This window comes from Neovison vison, chromosome 13 (genome assembly GCF_020171115.1).
Source record: "Neovison vison isolate M4711 chromosome 13, ASM_NN_V1, whole genome shotgun sequence".
In the NCBI taxonomy this organism is placed as follows: Eukaryota; Metazoa; Chordata; class Mammalia; order Carnivora; family Mustelidae; genus Neogale; species Neogale vison.
The window spans coordinates 44,732,317-44,754,411 of record NC_058103.1 but is presented as its reverse complement, the minus strand read 5'-3'; the positions used below and the strand labels follow the sequence as shown (position 1 = coordinate 44,754,411).

General features: G+C 37.7%; 2 protein-coding genes across 3 annotated transcripts in view; one reads left to right on the top strand and one right to left on the bottom strand.

The window, feature by feature from the left end:
- The window catches only part of GCH1 (GTP cyclohydrolase 1), a 47,109-nt gene that overhangs the window by 8,103 nt on the left and 16,911 nt on the right, over positions 1-22,095 (bottom strand). For both annotated transcript variants that reach the window (XM_044229939.1, XM_044229940.1), the window contains exons 2-3: positions 13,222-13,331; positions 8,566-8,621 (exon numbers count right to left, since the gene is read on the bottom strand). In XM_044229939.1, the coding sequence (XP_044085874.1) occupies positions 8,566-8,621; positions 13,222-13,331 (166 nt within the window). The remainder of the gene's footprint in view (positions 1-8,565; positions 8,622-13,221; positions 13,332-22,095) is intronic.
- Positions 16,593-17,711, top strand: LOC122893115 (hsc70-interacting protein-like). The gene has a single exon (XM_044229938.1). It carries the CDS (start codon positions 16,593-16,595, stop codon positions 17,700-17,702), a length of 1,110 nt encoding a protein of 369 aa, XP_044085873.1. The 3' UTR covers positions 17,703-17,711.

The window sequence follows — 22,095 nt, the reverse complement described above, 5'->3', positions numbered from 1 at the left end:
TCTCCGCCTACTTGTGATCTCTGTCTGTCAAATAAATGAATAAAATCTTTAAAAAAAAAAATATTGAAGTTTAGTTTACTTGTTGGGTTTCTTATTCAATAATGAAAGCATTTGTGGCTATAAATTTATCTCCAAAGCACAGGGGTTTTTTTATTTTAAAATTTAAAATTTCTGAAATATCATTTTAATTAATTTAATTAAATTTTAATTTAATTTAATTTAATTTTAATTAATTATACCTTTACTGAGCTATAATTGACAAAGACTGTAAAGATAAAGAGGTATAATTATAAAGATAAAAGGCATAATTGACAAAGATTATAAAGTATACATTGTGATCTAATATATGTATACATTGTTAAAAAAATCCCCCATCTAGTTAATTAATATGCCCATCACCTCACATATTTATCTCCCCCACCCCACCCTAGTGAAAACAATAAACACTGAAGTAGAGCTATCTCTTTAATATCCTATCTTCACTTCCTCAAGATATATACCCAGAACTAGGATTGCTGGATCATATGTCAGTTCTAGTCTTAATTTTTTGAAGAATCACCATACTGTTTTCCATAGTGGCTGCACCAATTTATATTTCCACCAACAGTGTACAGGGTTCCCTTTCTTCCACAGCCTCACTGACACTTACATCTTATCTTTTTTATAGTACTGCAGCGATAGTTGTGCAATGATATCTCATTGTGTTTTGATTTACATTTCCTTAATGATTAATGAAACTGAGCACCTTTTCATGTACGTGTTGCCCATCTGTATATATTCTTTGGGAAAATGTCATTCAGTTCCTCTGCCCATTTGGATCGATTCTTTGCTATTAAGTTGTATGAGTTCTTTATATTTTTTGCACATTAACCCCTTACCAGATATGTGTTTTGCAAATATTTTCTCCCTTCTGTAGGTTGCCTTTTTATTTTGTTGATGGTTTCCTTTGTTATGAAGAAACATTTTAGTTTGTTGTAGTCTCGCTTGTTTATATTTTATTTTGTTGCTTTCATGTTTGGTGTCAAATCATCACCAAGACTAATGTCAAGGATCTTACCCCCTATGTTTTCTTCTAGTTTTATGGTTTAAGGTCTTATATTCAATCCCTTTTAAGTGGATTTTTGTGTACAGTATAAGAAGGGAGTCTAGTTTTCCCAACATAATTTTTAAAGTTTTATTTATTTTTAAGTTTTATTTATTTGAAGAAAGCAAGCAAGCACACAAGCAGGGAGAGTGGCAGGCAGAGGGAGAAGCAGGCTCCCCACTGATCTGGGAGCCTGATGCAGGAATCGATCCTAGGACCCTGGGCTCATGACCTTAGCTGAAGGCAGACGCTTAACCGACTGAGCCACACATGCCCCCAAGTTTATTTTTTAGTAATCTCTACACTGAACGTGGGGCTCAAACTCATGAACCTGAGTCGACTACATCAGCTTAGTCATACACTCTACGGACTGAGCCAGCCAGGTGCTCCCCAACACCATTTACTGAAGATACTATCCTTTCCCTATTCTTTCTTTGTCATAAATTAATTGGCCATAAATGCGTGGGTTTATTTATAAGCTTTCTATTCCATTCCATTGGTCTATGTATCTATTTATATGGCAATGCCATTCTGTTTTTATTATTATAGCTTTGTAATTTAGTTTGAAATTAGAAAGTGTGAAGTCTCCAGTTTTTACGGTTTTTCTCAAGATGGCTTTGACTATTTGGGGTTCTTTGTGATTCTATACAAATTTTAAGATTGTTTTTTCTATTTCTGTGAAAAATGCTATTGAAATTTTGAGGGGGGTTGCACTGAATCTGTAGATTTCTTTAGGTAGTATAGACAATTAAACAATATTCATTCTTCTAATCCAAAACCATGAGATATTTATTTTTATTTTCTTCAGTTTTTCTCATTAATGTCTTCAAGTTTTCAGTATTCAGATCTTCCACCTGTTCGGTAAAATTTATTTCTAGGTATTGGTGCAATTGTAATTAGATTGTTTTCTTAATTTCCCTGACAACTTGTTGTTTAATGTATTGAAATACAATTAACCTTTGCATATTAATTTGTATCCCTTAACTGAATTTATTAGTTCTAACAGTTTTTTGATGGAGTCTTTAGGGTTTTCTATATATAATATCATGTCATCTACAAATATAGATGTATTTTTCATAAATCCTCTTCCTTTCTGATCTAGATGCCTCATTTTTGTCTAACTACTCTGGCTAGTATTTCTGATGCTATATTGAATAGAAGTGGTGAGAGAGGGTGTCCTTGTCTTGCTCCTGATATTAGCTGAAAGCTTTTCATTATTGGTATGATGTTAGCTGTGGGCTTCTCACATATGGCTTTTATTATATTAAGGCACATTCCTTTATATCTAGTTTGTGGGGAATTTTCATCGTGATTGGGTGTTAAATTTTGCCAAATGTTTCTCTACATCTATTGAGATTATTGTATCATTTTTATCCTTCATTTTGTTAATGTGGTTTATCACTGATTGATTTGCAGATATTGAAATATCCTTATGTCCCTGCAATAAATTCCAGTGGATCATAATGTATGATCCTTTTAAAGTATTGTTGAATTCAGTTTGCAATATTTTGTTGAGAATTTTTACATATATGTCCATCAGAGATACTGACTTGTAATTTTCTTGCAGTTTCCTTTCTGTTTTGATATCAGGTTTAATACTGACCTCGAGAAATGAGTTTGAAAGTATTCCCTTTTATTTTTTAGAAGAATTTGAGGAGGATTGGTATTAGTTTTTTACTTCGAATTATATACACTGACATACAGTGTTTGCATCATAATGATTGTCATATCAAAGGAATTTAAAAACTTTAACTTTCAAAAAGCTAGTTTTTAAAAATAGTTTTGTATTAATTTCTAGTTTTCTTGTTACACAATAGCCTGTTCACTTTTTTTTTTTAACTCTAAGTCTGTCTTTTGGCCAAAATCCTATTACTCGGCTTTGCATAATCTTTTGTCTGCACCAATCGAAGGCTGAGAGGTAATTAGTGGTTCACTCATTTCTTTCAGGTTTGTCAGTTTCTCTATGCATTTAGCCCAGTTTCTGTTTTCTGTTTTAAACCAATCTGATCCCCCCCCCAAAAAAAATTCATGACCACTTTTATTATACAAACTTCCTCAATATAAGAGGGCCAACCCAGTCTCCTTTGATAAACTTTCTTTTTTATTTTTAACTTTTATAATTTTTTTTAATAAAAGGGACATGATTAGGTATTGGATTTAACCACAGGTATTGGATTTAACCCAGTAGACATCTTATTGGACTTGCCCACTTATTGGTCTTATAAAATCTATGCCAGGTCCTCTGTTTCCTGTATTGCATTACGCTTCCTCTGCTCTTCTTCCTCCTCCAGTAGCTAGGAAAGTAATGTGGTAACTCCTTTGCAGGTGGATGGTATAATTTAACCCTTGCAAATCTTAATGGTATTTTTGATGCCTTCATATAACTTGACTTGTCACCAAGCTGCAAATTCTCAACTATGGTCATAGCAAAGAGCAAAATGCAGCAGGAGGTAGAGGTGGATCACAGTGGGACTTGTCGGCTAAAGTAAGGAGTTTGAACTTTATCTTAAAAGGTATGGGGAGCTTCAAAGGAGCAGCATCATCAAATCCACACTTTGGAAAGTTCATCCTAGCCATGTACGAGAGCAGGTTTAAAGACACTGAGAAATTAGAGTCAAAGAGGGGTTCAGAGAATTAGAATCCAGAAAGAACATAAGTAAGGCCCAACAGAGAGTGGCTGCAAGGAGAGTGAGAAGGCTGCATGGTAACAGGAAGGAACTGGGGGTGCTGCAGGAGGTCAGTGAGGATACAATGGCAAGGGATGGATTCCTCCCCACTCCTTGCACCAAATGCATTCCAGATGGAATGAAGATTTAAATATAAAAATAAGGCCATAAAAATAAACCAAAAACATGAGTTTATGACTACATAAAAGTTTTAAAACGTCTTTGTGGAAAAATGGTATTTTAAAACAAAACCAGAAGACAAATGACAAGCCTGGAAAAATTATTTGCAGCACCTGACCTAACTGGTTTAACATTCAAAGAGCTCATACAAATCAGTAATAAAAAGACAAGCAGTACAATGGGAAAATTAGCAAAGGTTAACTAAAAGCAGGAAGCTTCTATAAAGATTCAAATTCTATTAAAGAAATGCAAGTTTAAAAAAAAAAAGAAATGCAAGTTTTAAAAGTGTGCATTAAAACACTAGGTACCCTTTTCCACTTATCATTTAGCGAAGACTGAAAAGTGTGATGAAACACAGTGTTGGCAAAAGTGGAGACACAAACACCAGTTGACCATATAAACGGATATGCTTTTCTTTCTTTTTTTTTTTAAAGATTTTTTATTTATTTACTTGACAGAGATCACAAGTAGGTAGAGAGCCAGGCAGAGACAGAGAGGGAAAGCAGGCTCCCTGCTGAGCAGAGAGCCCAATGTGGGGCTTGATCCCAGGACCCTGAGATCATGACCTGAGCTGAAGGCAGAGGCTTAACCCACTGAGCCACCCAGGTGCCCCGGATATGCTTTTCTTTGTAGAGCAATTTGACAACATCAAAAATTCAGCTACCCTGAACCCAGCAATTTAATTTCCATAATTTACAATATGCAAAACATGTTCATGAAAGTATTTTCCTCTTTTCTGACAATAGTCTCAAAGTATAAAGTATACTTCTATCAAAGACTGGTTAAATAAATTATATTGAACAATTAAAGAGATATATGTGGTCATTAAAATGGACTCAGACTTTTGGGATCTCCAAGGGATTTCAAAATTTTTTAATTAAAAAAAACAAACTAGGGGCACCTGCCATGTGACTCTTGATCTTGGGATGTGAATCTGTGCCCCATGATGGAATTATTTTTTAAAAATTAAAAATTTTAAAAAAGACACAAGGTTGTAGTACAGAATGTGGGTATGAGCTCCCTTTTCTGCTGTTTAGTTTTGCTAATTTTAAAAAGCTCCACGTTTGTGTTTGCAAAAAAATTTTCCAGAAGGACAATCTCCAGTCAAGAGACAAGAAATCTCTAGTTTTAACTATGGGGAATGGAAATAGAAAGGAAGGCTTTCCCTTTACTCACTCATTCCTATTTAAGCTTAATTTGTAAGTATGTTACATTTATAATAAAAGAGGAAAAAAGAATGTTCTTGTAATCTAATACCCACCCTATCTTTCCAACTATCTTACATTCATCCCTGCCTAAATCTCTTAGTTCTATCAATTAATCAGCTCCCCATTCACTGGAATATGCCTTGTGCCTACCCTCTTATTTGCTTTGGCTTATTATGTATTAACCTAAAAGAATTTTGTATCATGTATTAACCTAAAGGAATTTCTCTTCCATTTAGAATTCTGCTCAGTCTTCTACCCTCAGTCTCTTCAACCCTGCCACACCACAGTCGTCTTAGCTCCTCTGAACTTGAAGCTCCAAACCAGGAATCTCAGTGGTACCTGCTGCCTTGTACTGTCCACCCTCCTTGAAGACAGTGGCTGCATCGTCTCTAGCAGTCACTGTAGCTGACACAATACCCTTTCACAGTAGATGCTCAACTGGCAGATGAACATGGCTACCCTGAGGCACTTCAGTTCTATATTCAAGATTTAACTATGTTCACTCAGTTATTCTAAGGCAAGAAAAGGAAGATATATTCAACGGAGTTTCAGTAACAAAAGGACCTTTTTCTTAAAAATAACATTTTATTTTATTTTTTAAAAGATTTATTTAAGTAATCTCTATACCCAACACAGGGATCGATCGAACTCATGATACTGAGATCAAGAGTCACATGCTCCTCCAACTGAGCCATCCAGGGACCCCAACAAAAGGAATTTCTATTCAAACTGCATTTACTCTGGACTTCTACTAGAGTTAAACCAGATCAACTCACTTCTGGCATTTTCTTGTTACTTAAGGCTTTACTGTTTGATATTTGACTTCCCTGGCACTGAAAGGTCATTCGTTTAAAGGCAAGCATATAACAAACTTCACATACAAGATTAAAATGAGCAGTGAAGTTTTGCTAAGACATCCAGCTTTCTTTATTACTCTTCATTTCCTAAATATTCCTACTTCTTATAAGAAATAAGCAGTTGGATAAAATCTTAGCCTCCTTTCCTGTTTAATACAGCTTTCAGTCAATTTTTTTTTTACAAATATCTGAAAATAACATACACTCTGTACTTTGGTTTAGTGTTCCTTTTTTAAAGTTTTAATCCCATTAGCATAAGGACAAATCCCTATGCTAATAATCAACTCCTTTGTATTGTTTCATAAAAGCTTAATTATTGGAGATCTTCCCACTTCCCTAGGAAAGGAAGTAACCAAAGATTATTCCTTTCTACCCCTAAATTACCATTTATTCCAAGGTCTCACTGGATTACTCAAGAATCCATTTCCATAAAGTATTACCCATGGTCTACACAGCGTGGTCCTCTAGAGAAGGCTACTTACATTAAGACCAAGGCTTGATATGGTCTATCAAGCTTCCTTATAATCTGGAAACTATCCACAACCAACCTCTCACATAGGGACAGTGTGTTAAAAGCATCAGCAGTGCCAGAATTTCTACATAGGAAAGGCAGAGGTTAGCAATCTTGCAGGAAAGGAGCATGCCATGGGGCTGGGGCTGGCCTGGAGCTAGATTTACACAGCAACCACACTGACTTCACTCAGACTGTGTCTTATAAAACAACAAGAATAACCAATTTTAGTAAAGATGCTTCCATTCACTGTTGACATGACTTTATTTATTATTTAGGAGTACATTGTTAGGGAGGGGGTTGCTAATAGAAATTATAGTGGGATTATTTCCCCCCATTACCACCAATACCCTTTTTCAGCCACCCCTTGGCACTGCCACTGGGTACAGATCACTGAAAAGTGGCAAGATGTTCCTGTATTTGTGTAAAGAGCCTTTCTTCAGTGCAGCAATTACAGCCATGATATAAAAACATCTTTTCATGGTACCAAGTAGCCCTGTCTGATGGAGAAAGTGCTGAGCAGGCATGAGGTCAGAAACTAGGGAACTTAAATGGCTCTCTTCTACCTACTCTCTCTTTAATTCGTAGAGGAAATGAGTGAAAAAGCGGAAGTGAAAACAAAGTAAAAAGAAAAGCTGTGGAGAGCAGCTGTCAGATTGGCAGGGTGGTTTTTACAGATTCCAGCACAGAACTGAAAAAGATCTGGACCACCATTTCAGGACTGTAGTGAATCCTAATGTCTAAGTGAAGAAGCAGGAACCCATCAGAGCCATAGGATAGTTAGTCGGTCACCAAGACTCATTTATTCCAATTTTGATACAGTCACTACACCCTCAAATTATCCACACCTCGCCTGGTTTATTTTAAGGGGCAAGGGGCATTTGACTATATTTTCATCACCTGTTCCCTCATTTTGTTCTTTTTTCCTTAACATTTTATTTTTCTTTAAGATTTTATTTATTTATTTGAGAGAGAAAGTGAGTGAGAGTGCACGTGAGAGACAGAGCTCAAGCAGAGGGAGCGAGAGGGAGAAGTAGGCTCCCCGCTGAGCAGGGAGCCTGATGCGGGGCTTGATCTTAGGACACCAGGATCAGGACCTGAGCTGAAGGCAGACACTTAACCAAATGAGCCACCCAGGCACTTCTCCCTCATTTTGTTCTTAATTCTCTCCACACATACACACACACCTCCCATCGTTTGCCCATACCTAGGACTCACTAACTCCATACAAAAAAATCACAAAAAAGAACATTTAGGGGCAATAAAGAATTGGTGACTGAACCTAGCAGAGATATACAAACACTGATCCTCAAGTTGATCTCCACTTAAATACAGATGGCTGTACTTATCCATTACTTCTCCCTCCTAAGGCTGAAATAAAAATAGGAGCAAAGGAGGTTTTTAAAAGGCATGAACCCACAGAATAAAGAATGGAAAAAGAAGACTGTAATAGAAAAGAAAGAAATAGGAGAGTAAGTACTGTTTGGGAATATTGCTGAGAAAGCCAAGAAAGGCACAGTACAGTCATGGTCTGCAGAGGTAAAGAAACCAGAAGTGAATGAATGGCCCTGTAGGACCCCCCAAGAGATACCTGGAGAAACCCAGATGCAGTGGAAGACAGGGTTGAGACCCCAGTAGTAGTCTGATTAAAAGTCTGAAAACAGGGTAGTGCAATTAGATCCCTGCACAGATTTCCTTTTCCCACCCACTAGCTAAACCACCCTTAAATATGGGGGCTGGACTGAACATACCCTTGGATCCTTTCCAGTCAAGAAAGGTCCTGCAGAGAAAGGTATGAGGTAAAACTTTTTAAGGAAAACACCAGTGTGTTGGTGGAAGAGGAGTGGGAGGTGGGGGAGGAAGGCAGGGAGGGCTGAAAAGAAAAGGGATTTGTGTTTCAGGTCCTCCAAATATGTTTGTCTCTGCAACCATAAATTTTAAGTAGCAACGGGACTTCCAGGTTAGAGCCACACCAGTCAAGAAAGCCTTATGAGATTCTTGCCATATAGGGACAGGTCCTACAAATCTGGTTTCCTATTCACCACACAGTCATACTTACCTCGCAAGTTTGCTGAGGCCAAGGACTTGCTTGTTGGGAAGATAACCAATGTGGACCTTCAAAGAAGAGACAGAAATCATGAAAAATCATGAGTGAAAATCCAATGCTTCTTTGTAACAAAATAAGGAAATAAGGAAACATAATACAGTATATGCACTATGTAATTCAACACAACGAAAATGTATCCTTAAGATACCTATATTAAGACTTAGAAAATGAAGAACTTACAAAAGCATTTAGAAAATTACATATATGCAGTAAAAGAAAAATAAGAAAAATATACATGAATGTTAATGAAATGGCAAATTTGAAATATAGTCATGGTATTTCCTGGTGAAGTTAAACTCTTCATATAGTTCTTTAAGTCCTTCTTCCATTGAGGGGACACATTCTAGTATCCTGTAGCAACATTAAAATATAGCCAGGAAAGCATCCTTTATTTTTTTTTAAAGATTTTATTTATTTTGAGAGAGAGAGTATGAGCGGGGGGAGGGGCAGAGGAAGAGGTAGAGAATCTCCAGCAGACTCCATGGTGAGTGTGGAGCCAGACACAGGGCTTGATTCCACAACCCTGAGATCATGACCTGAGCCAAAATCAAGAGTTGGTGTCTCACTGACTGAGCCACTCAGGAACCCCAGGAAAGCTTCCTTTAAATGGCTGAAACTGTAACTATAAATATTGCCATTCCACCTTAAAAACCCCATCCTGTTGCACAGAAAGAGGGTTTCCATACTCTCTGTCATGCTTGGTGGCCTCATTTCCAAGCTGCTGGAGTACACTATCTTCCTGATGGGAGATAAAGGACACAGATACAAATGTGACTCATCAAGACCTGGACCTTAAGACCTAAGCTCTTACAGGACATACATAACGCCAAGCCAATTCTGTAATCTTAAATGTCACTAACTAATATCTCCTATGTCCATGTTACCTCTCTTTGAGCCATGTATCAATTATAAGAAATCATTAGTTCTAAAAAGCTTAGTAAAGTAAATGGTAATTTGCAGGCTATCAATTAGCCTAATATAAAATCACAGATTCATTTGCATCATGGTTTGCCAGCATTTGTTGCATTTGTTCGGCTAATATTTATTATATATGTGAATAATCAATCTAGTAGTTATTAGTAACTTTTCATCTATTAGCTTTTTGCTTTGAGAGTTTGAGAACAGTAATTCATCACCTTCCTGGTCAGCAGAAGGGGAAAATTAAGTAGCACCTGAACACCGGGTATTTCAAAGAAAAAAAGAGTTAAAACTTTCTGACAGAACTTAGAGCTTCTGTACCAACTTGAAATTTTTATATTTATATGCAAAGCCATCCTTTATTGCTTGTACTATTTTTTATCTTTCTGAAGATCCTAAGTCACTTAAATGCCAATTATAGAAAATCCTCATTGAATAATACATTTTTTAAAAAGTTAACAAGAACACAAACACAGAGATAATCATAGCAGAAGGTAACAGGATATAGTGGTGAGAGATTGAGCACAGACCAAGTCCTAGGTCTAGCCCCAACCAAATCACTAACTCCCTCTATCCTCTTGGACAAGTCATAGGCTTTCTGGGCCTAAATTCCCCATTTACAATAAAAGGTAATAAGATAAGCTCAAAGGTGCCCTCCTTGAAAAACCTAAGCCCTGATGTCACGTGGCTGGCATGATTAATTGTGGGATTGCCAATCAGTGCATACCTCTTGATGAGATGAAATACAGAGCCTTCAGCGACCCCATGAACTACTCTCATCAAAAATGTTTAGCCTTAATCTTAGGAAGGTTTGGATCTAGTCTAGTTTATAGGAAATCCAGAGGCTGAATGGAACAAATCTAGAAGGTGGGACATTCTACAGGACAACCAGCACCGTCCCTTCAGTAAGAGAATGTGGATATGGGAGGGGGGAACTATTTTAGAATAAGAGATTTAAGAAGCGTAACAACCCAAAGCAATACAAATGTGTGACTCTTATTTGGATTCTGGTTTATTTATTTATTTTTTTAAACATTTTATTTTTAAGTAATTTCTACACTCAACATGGGGCTCAAACTTACAACCCTGAGATCAAGAGTCACATGCTCTAACGAGCTGAGCCAGCCAGGTGCCCTTGGGTTCTGGTTGAAACAAACCAACTGTAAGACAGTTGAGACAACTGTAGGAAGGTAAATATAAGGGTTAGTTACTAGATGCTATTTAGGAATTACTTTTTTTTTTTTAAGATTTTATTTATTTATTTGACAGACAGAGATCACAAGTAGGCAGAGAGGCAGGCAGAGAGAGAGAGAGGAGGAAGCAGGCTCCCTGCTGAGCAGAGAGCCCGATGCGGGGCTCGATCCAAGACCCTGAGATCATGACCCGAGCCGAAGACAGAGGTTTAATCCACTGAGCCACCCAGGTGCCCCAGGAATTACTTTTATTTATGGTAGTGCTACTGTGGATAAGAAAATATTTTAAAAATGTGTATTAATAATTAAAAAAAAGAAATGTGGGGGCGCCTGGGTGGCTCAGTGGGTTAAAGCTTATGCCTTCGGTTCAGGTTATGATCCCAGGGTCCTGGGACTGAGCCCCACATCAGGCTCTCTGCTCAGCAGGGAGCCTGCTTCCCTTCCTCTCTCTCTGCCTACTTGTGATCTCTGTCAAATAAATTTAAAAATCTTTAAAAAAAAAAGAAATGTGTATTAATAATTAGTGATGAGGAGTCATGCTGTCTACAACATACTTTATATTCTCTTATATGTTGAAAATTTTACTGCTAACTTTTCAGGCTGATAGATCAGAGTTACATTTCCTTAAAAATCCTTATCTTTTACAGACACATACTAGAAGAAGATGTGGGAAAAAATAATATCATATCTAGGATTTTCTCCAAAATAGTCCAGTGGGAACTTATGTATAACAAGATTGGCCCTTTATAGATAACTATTGAAGTTGGTTTTAGGATACATGGAACTTTATCATACTAGTCTTTCCATTCTTACATATGTTTGAACTCTTCTGTTATAAGAGGTTTAAAAAAGAGAGATACCACTATATCCGTATGAAAATATTAAACTTAAAAAGACTGAAAGTGCCAAGTGTTGGCAAGGATGTCAAGTGACTGAGACTCACCTTAGAGTACATGAAGTCTAAAGTGGTACAACTACTTTGGAAAACTCAAGTCAGTAATTATTAAATTGGATATGCATATATCCATGACCCTGTCAGTCTACTCCTAGGTATTCCTAACAGAAATGCATGCACATATGCACTCAAAGAATGCTGATATCAGTATTGTTTGTAATAAGAGAGGGAGAGACGGGGGGGGGCAATGTAAATACCTATCAAGAACAGAATAAATTGTGATATGTTTGTACAATGAAATAATATATAGCAATGAAAATAAGCTACAATGACAGGTAATAATATCAGTGACTTTTACAATGTGGAACAACAACAACCAAAAAAATCCAGACACAAAAGATTTCATGCTATAGATTCTTACCATTTATGAGTTGAAAAACAAGCAAAAACACTATAGTGTTTGAAATTGATATACGGGTTACCCATGGGGACAAGGGATGGGTTAGGGATTAAAAAGGGCACAAAATGACCTTGCAGGATAGTAATAATATTCTAGTTCTCCACCTACAAAACAGTAAGGAATACCTTTATAATTTGTGGATTTTTCTATGTTTCACTTTATTAAAGTGAGAAAATAAAATACTTTTAACAAAAAAAGTGACACAAATGTTAACATATTAAATTTAGGTGATGGGTATATATGTACTCATAACACTATTTCCTGTAAGTCTTCTGTTTAAACACTATTAATAAAAAGTCAAAATAAAATAAAATTATAATGGGGGGTAAGGACAACACTACTCTTGGTCTTAAATCCACATGTTTTCAAAGAGATGTTTAAGTAAAACAAGCTAGATAACATTATCTAGTTTACATTAGATTCATTTTTCCTAATACAGACAAGGTTGAAAACAAATTAAATCCACTAATACTATGACCTCTACCACAAGAAATTCTGCAACCATTGCTGCTCATGCCCTATTGCACAAAAGTAAACCTTGGATCAAACACTGTTTCGTCAAAATAAAGAGCAAAGGTTTTCAGAGCCTGTAGCAACTACCTAGAAAAAAAAATGAAACTTGAATCTCATTATTTTAACCTATTAACTCGGTATTTACTATGAAATGTTTGCCCTGAGGACTTTCTGCTACTTTGTTTTTGTTTTGTTAGTTTTTTTTTTCCCTCCAAGATTTTATTTATTTATTTGACTGAGCACAAGCAGGCAGAGGGAGAGGAAGAAACAGGCTCCCAGATATGGGGCTTGATCCCAGGATGCCGGGGTCATGACCTGAGCCAAAGGCAGGTGCTTAACCAAATGAGCCATACAGGTGCCCCTTGTTTGGTTGGCTTCAAACTATTAGATTAGACAAGTTGATAAAGAGTAAATATTTTTGTGTAACTCTACATATCTGGGATATTAGGAATTAGCAGGTAATGATTTTAAATATAATAATCTTAATTTTAAAACTTTTTTTAAAAATTAAAATTTTTTAATTTTTTAAAATTTTTAAAAATTAAAATTTTTTGATTTTTTAAAATTTTTAAAAATTAAAATTTTTAAATGTGCCTTTTAAAATTACTAGGAAACAGAGACAACCTTACCTTTCCAACAAATGGAACTAGATGATGCTCGCACATAGAAAACATATCTATGTCCTTCACAATCACCATCTCATCGTGATCTTCATCAAATATAGCATCATTTAGGACATCTGAAATCAAGAGTTCTGCGTTAGTAACATTTCTGATTTTATAGAAAGATATAGAGTAGAAAAAGTAACAATCTCCATGGATAAACATAGACAGTCAATAAGGACACAACATTAATCCTAACTAAAATATTAAGGGCATACAAATTAAAACTAGTTATTTTTCTCCCACCAAATTAGCAAAGTCTTTTTTTTTAATGATGAGAAAAATCCTTAGGATATAGTATTACATAACAAATGCAGGATTACAAACAAATGTGTTTGCTGCATGACAGAAGGAGAAAGGGAGAAATTATGCAAAACAAAAGAGTGGCTATTTCTGGTGATGGAAATGAGTTGCTTTCACTTTCTTCCTTACGTTTTCTGGTACCTAACACTTTCTCTATAATAGATGTGTAGAAAACCATATCTGACTTCTGAGGCCAGAGGTCCTCAGCCATCTGACTCTAAGCCAGATCTAGATACCCAAAAACTTGATATGTTATCTATCCCCTAAATAATCATCTACTCTTACAGAATTTTCTAGTTACTGTATGCAAGCATCAGACTTAAGCAGTTGCCTTCTTCCCTAAGGAAATAAATGCTACAATTTTTATGTATATGCCTGTTCAGACTGGCTTTTGACCTCCGAACTCTGGTACATATATATGGCCAGGCATATGACAGACATTTAGAAACAAAAAAGCTTTATTTTTAAAAAGCGCACTGGCATCTGGACATCTTGGCAGCCTACACACATTCAAGACTCCAAGCTGTGTGATTTCAAGGATTTGGGGATACCCATCTACACAGTACAACGAGACAGAGCAGGGAGGCAACACGCAGCAGTGTGCAGTGACCTACCGTTACTTCCCCTCAGAAAGGCAGGCTGCGGAGTGAGTCACAGGGAAGAAGTGCAAATGTCCACCCACACAGCCTGACCTTCAGCAGCTCTGCTGCTACTAGAATAGAGGCTCACAGATATTGAGTCATCGTTTAACTACCGTTATCATCCCCTGAGTCAGGCTATTCCGAGATACATGTGATTGTGTAGTGGAAAAGTCATTAGTGCGGTCAATGAAAGTGAACATGCAGGGTTTAGATAGCCACAGACAAACACCGCACTCCTGGTAGGAGAGGCTGATAAAATCCAGGGAAGAAAAGTTCATTCTTTTTTTTCTTTTTTTAAGATTTTATTTATTTATTTATTTGTCAGAGAGAGAGAGAGAGAACTCAAGCAGGCAGAGCGGCAGGCAGAGGCCGAGAGAGAAGCAGGCTCCCCACTGAGCAAGGAGCCCGATGCGGGACTCGATCCCAGGACCCTGGGATCATGACCTGAGCCGAAGGCAGTGGCTTAACCAACTGAGTCACCCAGGCGTCCCGAAAAATTCATTCTTGAAGTCAATACTTCTCCACAATCAGCTTTCTGTACTGAATACTCTGCCCCAAACTTCAGTCATAATTCTGAAAGAAGTCCCCGAGTGCTCCCCGAAGTATCCTGGATTTCTCTAAGAGTTTAAAGTAAGATTACTGTTATGCATAGCTTATTAAAATCTTTAGTCACCTAAGAAAAGGTCCTGAAAGGAAAACGAAGTTCTTTTCTTAAAGAACAAAAGAGAATTATAAAAAAGCAGCATTCATTTGTTTTCTCTTGCAGAGAACGAGGGCATCCCCATTTCTAAGCTCTGACAACAACCATATGGCCCTTGATAAAATCTGGTCCTCGAGTAGGCTAAGTTAACATCTGGGTCCATCACTAACCAGCTGTTGGACCCTCAGCAAAGTACTCTGTGCCTCAATCTTCTAAGCTGTAAAATGGACATGAAAATAGTGCCTACATTTTTCAGGGGTATCCCAAGGATTAACTGAGATAATCCATATGTGTTTAGAAGTGTGGAGTGAGAGGTAGCTGTTGTTACTACTATTATTATAAGGTTGAGAGAGTCACTAAACTATCTGTCCCATGCACACAAACACACATGAGAATTTAAAAAGTAAGAATTTTCTTCTAAGAGACAGACCACAGAAAAGGAAAGCTATTAACTGCAGTGAGGAAACATGGCAAACACCACTTTATCCAAGTGATCCAGGTTAACTTTACCAGTAATAAGACATATCGATACCAAGTAGCTCCTGGTATAACCCAATGAGAAATGCACATCACCTCTATGGTGTCCTTCCCCAAAGTGTGTAACAGTGGTCCAATCACTGGACAAATTGAGGGACATTCTGCAAAATACTTCAACAGGTACTCTTTTTTTGTTTTTTTTAAAGATTTTATTTATTTATTTGACAGACAGAGATCACAAGCAGGCAGAGAGGTAGGCAGAGAGAGAGAGGGAAGCAGGCTCCCCACTGAGCAGAGAACCTGATGCGGGGCTCCATCCTGGGACCCTAGGATCATGACCTAAGCTGAAAACAGAGGCTTTAACCCACTGTGCCACCCAGGCATCCCAACAGGTACTCTTCTAAAAAGACATGGGAAGATTGAAAAAGTGTCATAGATTAGAGGAGACTAAAGAAACATGAAAACTAAATGCAATGGAAAAACTAAGATCCACAGAAAGCCTGTAGCTTAGTTAATAGTATTGTACCAATTTTAATTTCTTAAGGGATGATAACTGTACCATGAGCCACATGAGATGTTAACATGGGAGGAAGCTGGGGCAAGGGCATAGGGATGCTTTCTGTACTATCTTTGTAAGTATTCTAGACATCTAATATTATTTCAAAATAGTATTTCGAAATAAAAAAGTAAAAAAAAAAAGCAACAGGACAATGTCCACCAAGTGGAATATAAAAACAATAGAGCAATACCCAGCAATAAAGTGGAACAGCTACTAACACCTGTACTAATATGGCTGAATCTCCAAAGAATTATACAACATGGAAGAAGTCATACACATACATACAAAAAACTATGTATGAAATTCTAGAAAAAAGAAGTATAAAGAGAGAGAGCAGACAGATGGCTTACCAGGGACCAGAGGGGTGAGCGATGGGAATGACTGTAAAAGGGTGGAATGAAACTTTTTTGGGCTCTGGAAAGAGTCTATACCTTCAGGTGGTTGTGCAACCGCATGCATTCGTCAAAATTCATATTGTACACACCAAGTTGGTGAATTTTACTGAATTTAAGGTAGCCCTTAATGGAGTGAGCTTTTTAAGATAATCTTAAAAGACTGTAGAATAGCCCCTTCCACACAATCACGCTGAGCTAGTACCCGTGCCTGGAATCGGGTCGCAACCTCAGCCGTGCCTGCCACCAGCCACTGTCTCTGGACTATGGACCCCCACAAAGTGAGCGAACTTCGGGCTTTCATGAAAGTGTGTAAGCAGGATCCGAGCATTCTGCACACCGAGGAAATGTGTTTCCTGTGGGAGTGGGTGGAGAGCATGGGGGGTAAAATACCACCTGCCACTCATAAAACTAAATCAGAAGACGGTATCAAGGAAGAAAAACCAGATAGTAAGAAGGTGGAGGAAAACATAAAGACAGATGAACCATCAAGTGAGGAGCGTGATCTAGAAATTGACCATGAAGGTGTGATTGAACCAGATACTGATGCGCCTCAAGAAATGGGAGATGAAAATGTAGAGATAACCAAGGAAATGATGGATCAGGCAAATGATAAAAAAGTGGCTGCCACTGATGCCCTAAATAATGGTGAACTACAGAAAGCCATTGACTTGTTCACAGATGCCATCAAACTAAATCCTCGCTTGGCCATTCTGTATGCCAAGAGAGCCAGTGTCTTCATCAAATTACAGAAGCCAAATGCTGCCATTCAAGACTGTGACAGAGCTACTGAAATAAATCCTGATTCAGCTCAGCCTTGTAAGTGGCGCAGGAAAGCACATAGACCTCTGGGCCATTGGGAAGAAGCAGCACGTGATCTTGCCCTTGCTCGTAAACTGGATTATGATGGAGATGCTAGTGCAATGCTGAGAGAAGTTCAACCAAGGGTCCAGAAAATTGCTGAACATCGGAGAAAATATGAGCGAAAACGTGAAGAGCGAGAGATCAAAGAAAGAATAGAAAGGGTTAAGAAGGCTCAGGAAGCACATGAGAGAGCCCAGAGGGAAGAAGAAGCCAGACAACAATCAGGAGCTCAGTATGGCTCTTTCCCAGGTGGTTTTCCTGGGGGAATGCCTGGTAATTTTCCTGGAGGAATGCCTGGAATGGCAGGGGGGATGCCTGGAATGGCAGGAATGCCTGGGCTCAATGAAATTCTTAGTGATTCGGAAGTTCTTGCAGCTATGCAGGATCCGGAAGTTATGGTGGCCTCCCAGGATGTGGCCCAGAACCCAGCGAATATGTCAAAATATCAGAGCAACCCAAAGGTTTTGAATCTCATCAGTAAATTGTCAGCCAAATTTGGAGGTCAAGCATAATGCCCTTCTGACAAATAAAGCCCTAGCTGAAGGAAAAGCAACTTGATCACCTAATGGATGTCGCAATAATACAAACCAGTGTATCTCCGACCTTCTCATGAAGAAAGCTGGGGTGCTGTGAAGAGAATCCCTACCCCTCTGCTCCCCATGCAACGGAAACATTCTACAATGGTTTGCCATTAGGGTATTCATTCAGATAATGTTTTCCTACTAGGAACTACAAACTTTAAACACTTTTAAACCTTAAAAATATTTAAAAACATATTAAAAGGGTGTGTTAGTCCCTAGATTTTTCTTTACTAATCATTTCAGTTTTTTTCCTTTGGATTAATTAGGCAAGGAAGATATTTCAGTGTGGAAGATTCATTGCTCAGTTATAATGAGTGAAATAAAGGTTTATTAGTGGGAGTTAAAAAAAAAAAAGACTGAAAATAACCTGCAACCTTTTGTGAAAAGAAAGTGGAAAGGGGGAGATATGAACATATATACATTTACATGCTTATCTTTAAAAGAAACACTGGAAGAATAAATCAAAAAGCTAATAAAAATGATGACCCCAAAAGACAAAGAAAACAGGAGATAAGAGATATGGATAGAAGGAAGACATCTTTAAACATAATTTGTCACTTGGTTGACTTTGAAATCATGTAAATGTTTTACATACTGAAAATTAAATCAAAAGAAGGAAAAAAAAAAAAACCTAGTGACCCTTGTATGTCTTAATGCTTTGTGGTAATGGAGCAATATAATGCTGCCTATATCCCATTTCATAAAAGTGGACCCAGACTATAAACTTGACCTAGCCAAATCATTTTTCTTCAATAATGAAGTTTCCCTGCTATATTTATTTATGTTTTGCTCCAACGTATCTGAAAGCTACCATCTGTGGCTAATAAGAACAAAACACTATCACAGATTGCTTTAATTTCCTGCCTGTTATCAGCAGCAAGAGGTAACCCTGGAAACAAGGATTTATGGCATTCTGTTTCCTACTGTTGGTCATAACCAACAAAGGAAACTGAAGGGGCCTCCAAAAGTTAAAGGTTTGTCTATTACAATGCTCCACAAAGAAAAACGTAAAAGTACACCTTTCTCATGTCATTAATGATGAAGCAATGTCAACAAATAGCCCTGCTGGCCAGCCATCCCTTATGTCTTAAGTCCTTTCCTTAAAGTACAGTAAGTCAGGTCCATAACAGGAGCCCAAGTTCCTATTTAAGCACCCTCTGAAGCAAGGTGCTGTTCAGACTCCCCTAGTGGGCTTGTTAAAACACAAATCACTGGACCCCAGTCACAAAGTTTCTGATTTCGTAGGTTTGGGTGGGACTGAGAATTGGCATTTCTAACAAGTTCCCACAAGCTAACACCCCTGCTCTGGGAACCATATTCTGAGAAACCCTGTATTAAAGTTCTAGTCCATGTTTTGCGTTGCTACCAAAATCTTCACAACTTCAACATGCTCCTACTCAAACACAGTCATATAAAAAACATGGGCCTACTTCTGCAAGGGTAAAAGGAGGCAGAATCTCTTCCCCAGGAGATTCTCCCCACCACCGCCAAAAAAAAAGCTGGCTCATGGAATTTCTTTTGAATGAATGGTAATAGGAATTAACATAATCTAGGATGTTTGGTGATCAGCACTAAAAATTAGAGATCTCTGGGGGTGCCTGGGTGACTCAGTGGGTTAAAATCTCTGCCTTCAGCTCAGGTCATGATCCCAGGGTCCTAGGATCGAGCCCCGCATTGGGCTCTCTGCTCAGCAGGGAGCCTGCTTCCTCCTCTCTCGGCCTACCTCCCTGCCTACTTGTGGTCTCTATCTGTCAAATAAATAAATAAAATCTTTTTTTAAAAAAAGTTAAAGACCTCTGAAGAAGCCAGAATTTCACATCCCATGCACCTTCCTGGAGAACAGTGTTAGCAGACAATGGAAGAAAGCCTGGAACACTGAATGTGCATCCATCCTAAAGGATAGCAAAGGGAATGGGTCTGCCTACCAATTTTAGAACTAAGAGAGCAGAACACAGAGAGTGAGAGCTAAAAAGGAATAAAAAACTCTTTGCTCCTGACTGGAATTAAATCAACTCATGGAGCTAACAAAGACAAGTCTACCCTGACTTGGGGGAGAAAGGTCTGAATCACTGGCCCAAACCCTCCAGCATCAGAGCTGCCTCTACCAGCATACACCCCTTACTTCATCACACCTCCTGGTACCACTGTCATGCGTGTAATTTCTCCCAACCTTGGAGGCAGGCATTGTAGCTTAAGGCTTTAAAGCTTCCACACAGTGCCCTATATGCCATGCACAGGATCATATTTAAACACAGAACTTCCACTTTATCTAATTAATATGTCAGTCTTTACCCTGCCAGTTTACTTCCTTAAGATAGATTTCAAAGAAAGGACTCCAAAGAAACTCGCGTGGCCAAGGGCATAGAGGAATTATCATTTCAACATTATTGGTAAGAGCAAAATTAGGAATTTAAACGTGCATCAGAAGAACAATTACACAATTTGGGTAGAGTCATATAACAAAATATGACCCAACAGTGAAAGTAAGTGAATCAAACCTGAATTATTTCCTGAAACAATGTTCAATGAAAAAAGCAAGTATTAAAAGCAATAGCAGATATATACAGTATGATCCCTTTAAATGAACTAGAAGCAAAATTACATGTTCTTTATGGACATACATAGGAAATAAAAGTATAATAATAGACATGAGAGTAGAGGTCAAATTGAGGAGAGTGGATAACTCTGTAGAGGAAGGGTAACAGGATTAGAAAGAGGTATCTATCTATGAAACTCCATTTGTATTTTCAGAAGCAATTACAGCAAAATATTAAGAGTTGTTCAAACTAGATGCATGTTGGTTAAATAAATTCTTTGTACTTTTCCTTGTATATTTCAGACCTTTCATTAATTAAAAAAAAGTTTTATTGAGTTTTTCATGCATGTGCTGGTGTTTTGGTGTTTTTCCTGAAAAAAAAAAACAAAAACAAAAAACCAAGATACTGAGGTTACCCTTGCATAGAAGATAATTGGCTAGAGGTCAATTACACAGGAAAGACAGAGCCTGCTTCATGCAATGTTGCAAACTCCTTCAGAAACCTCCCTAGATCACACTCTGCAATTAAAATAAAGGCTGCTGTCTGCCCTCATTGTGGTGATAAAACATTTTCTATTCTATCCCCTGTTTGAAAAATTTGTCCTACAAGAAAGTGTAAGTCACTATCTCTGCTTTCATGTCCATCATGATGGTACACCACTTATTAGCCCTTCCAACACTCACAACTTCTTGCACTTAACAAGACAAAGCTAACATTTGTAAAACTTGGCCAAAATAACCATGAATTCAAACATTCCACAGACTGATAGAACGGTGGAAACTAAGATGACTTTAGACAACCATTCACACCATCTGCTGGAGTAGACAGAGCTGTGGCACAGCTTTGATAAGCTCCATGAACTTATTTCACAAACTGCAAGTTTGTCAGCAGGACAGATCTAATGCATTGCAGAGAAAAGTAAAAACTGGTTATTTTGGAAATTTTCATTCCTGTCATCCCTGGCAGAGATAAATTCCCATGTTGCTTGTAAGCAATTAAAATACAGCAAAGGGGCGCCTGGCTAGCTCAGTCAGCACAGCATGTGACTCCTGATCTCAGAATTATTAAGTTCAAGCCCCACACTGGGTGTAGAGATTACTTAAAAATAAAATCTTAAAAAAAAATAAAATTATAAAATAAAATATAGGGAAGACAACACAGATGGATCTTGATGGAATTATGCTAAGTGAAATAAGTCAGAGAAAAACAAATATTGTATGATCTCACTAACATGTGGAATCTAAAAAAAGCTGAACTCTTACAAACAGAGTAGAATGGTGATTACAAGAGGCTGGCAGGGTGGGAGGAATGGGGAGATGTTGGCCAAAAAATACACACTTCTAGTTAAAGATGAATACATTGCCGTTTTTTTTTTTTAAATGCACACCTTTTTGAATATAGTTAACAATACTGTATTACATATTGAAAGTTACTAAGAAAGTAGATTTAAATGCTTTCAGCCTGGGTGGCTCAGTGGGTTAAGCCACTGCCTTCAGCTCAGGTCATGATCTCAGGGTCCTGGGATCGAGTCCCGCATCGGGCTCTCTGCTCAACAGGGGGCCAGCTTCCCTTCCCCTCTCTCTGCCTACTGTGATCTCTCTCTGTTAATAAAAATAAAATCTTAAAAAAAAAAAAAAGAAATAGTAATTAGGTGATGGAGGTATCGGCTAATCTACAGTGGTAATTACATTGCAATATCAAGTGTATTTTATGTAAGTGTATCAAATCAACTTGTTGTACACCTTCAACTCACACAATGTTGCATGTCAATTATATCTCAATAAAAC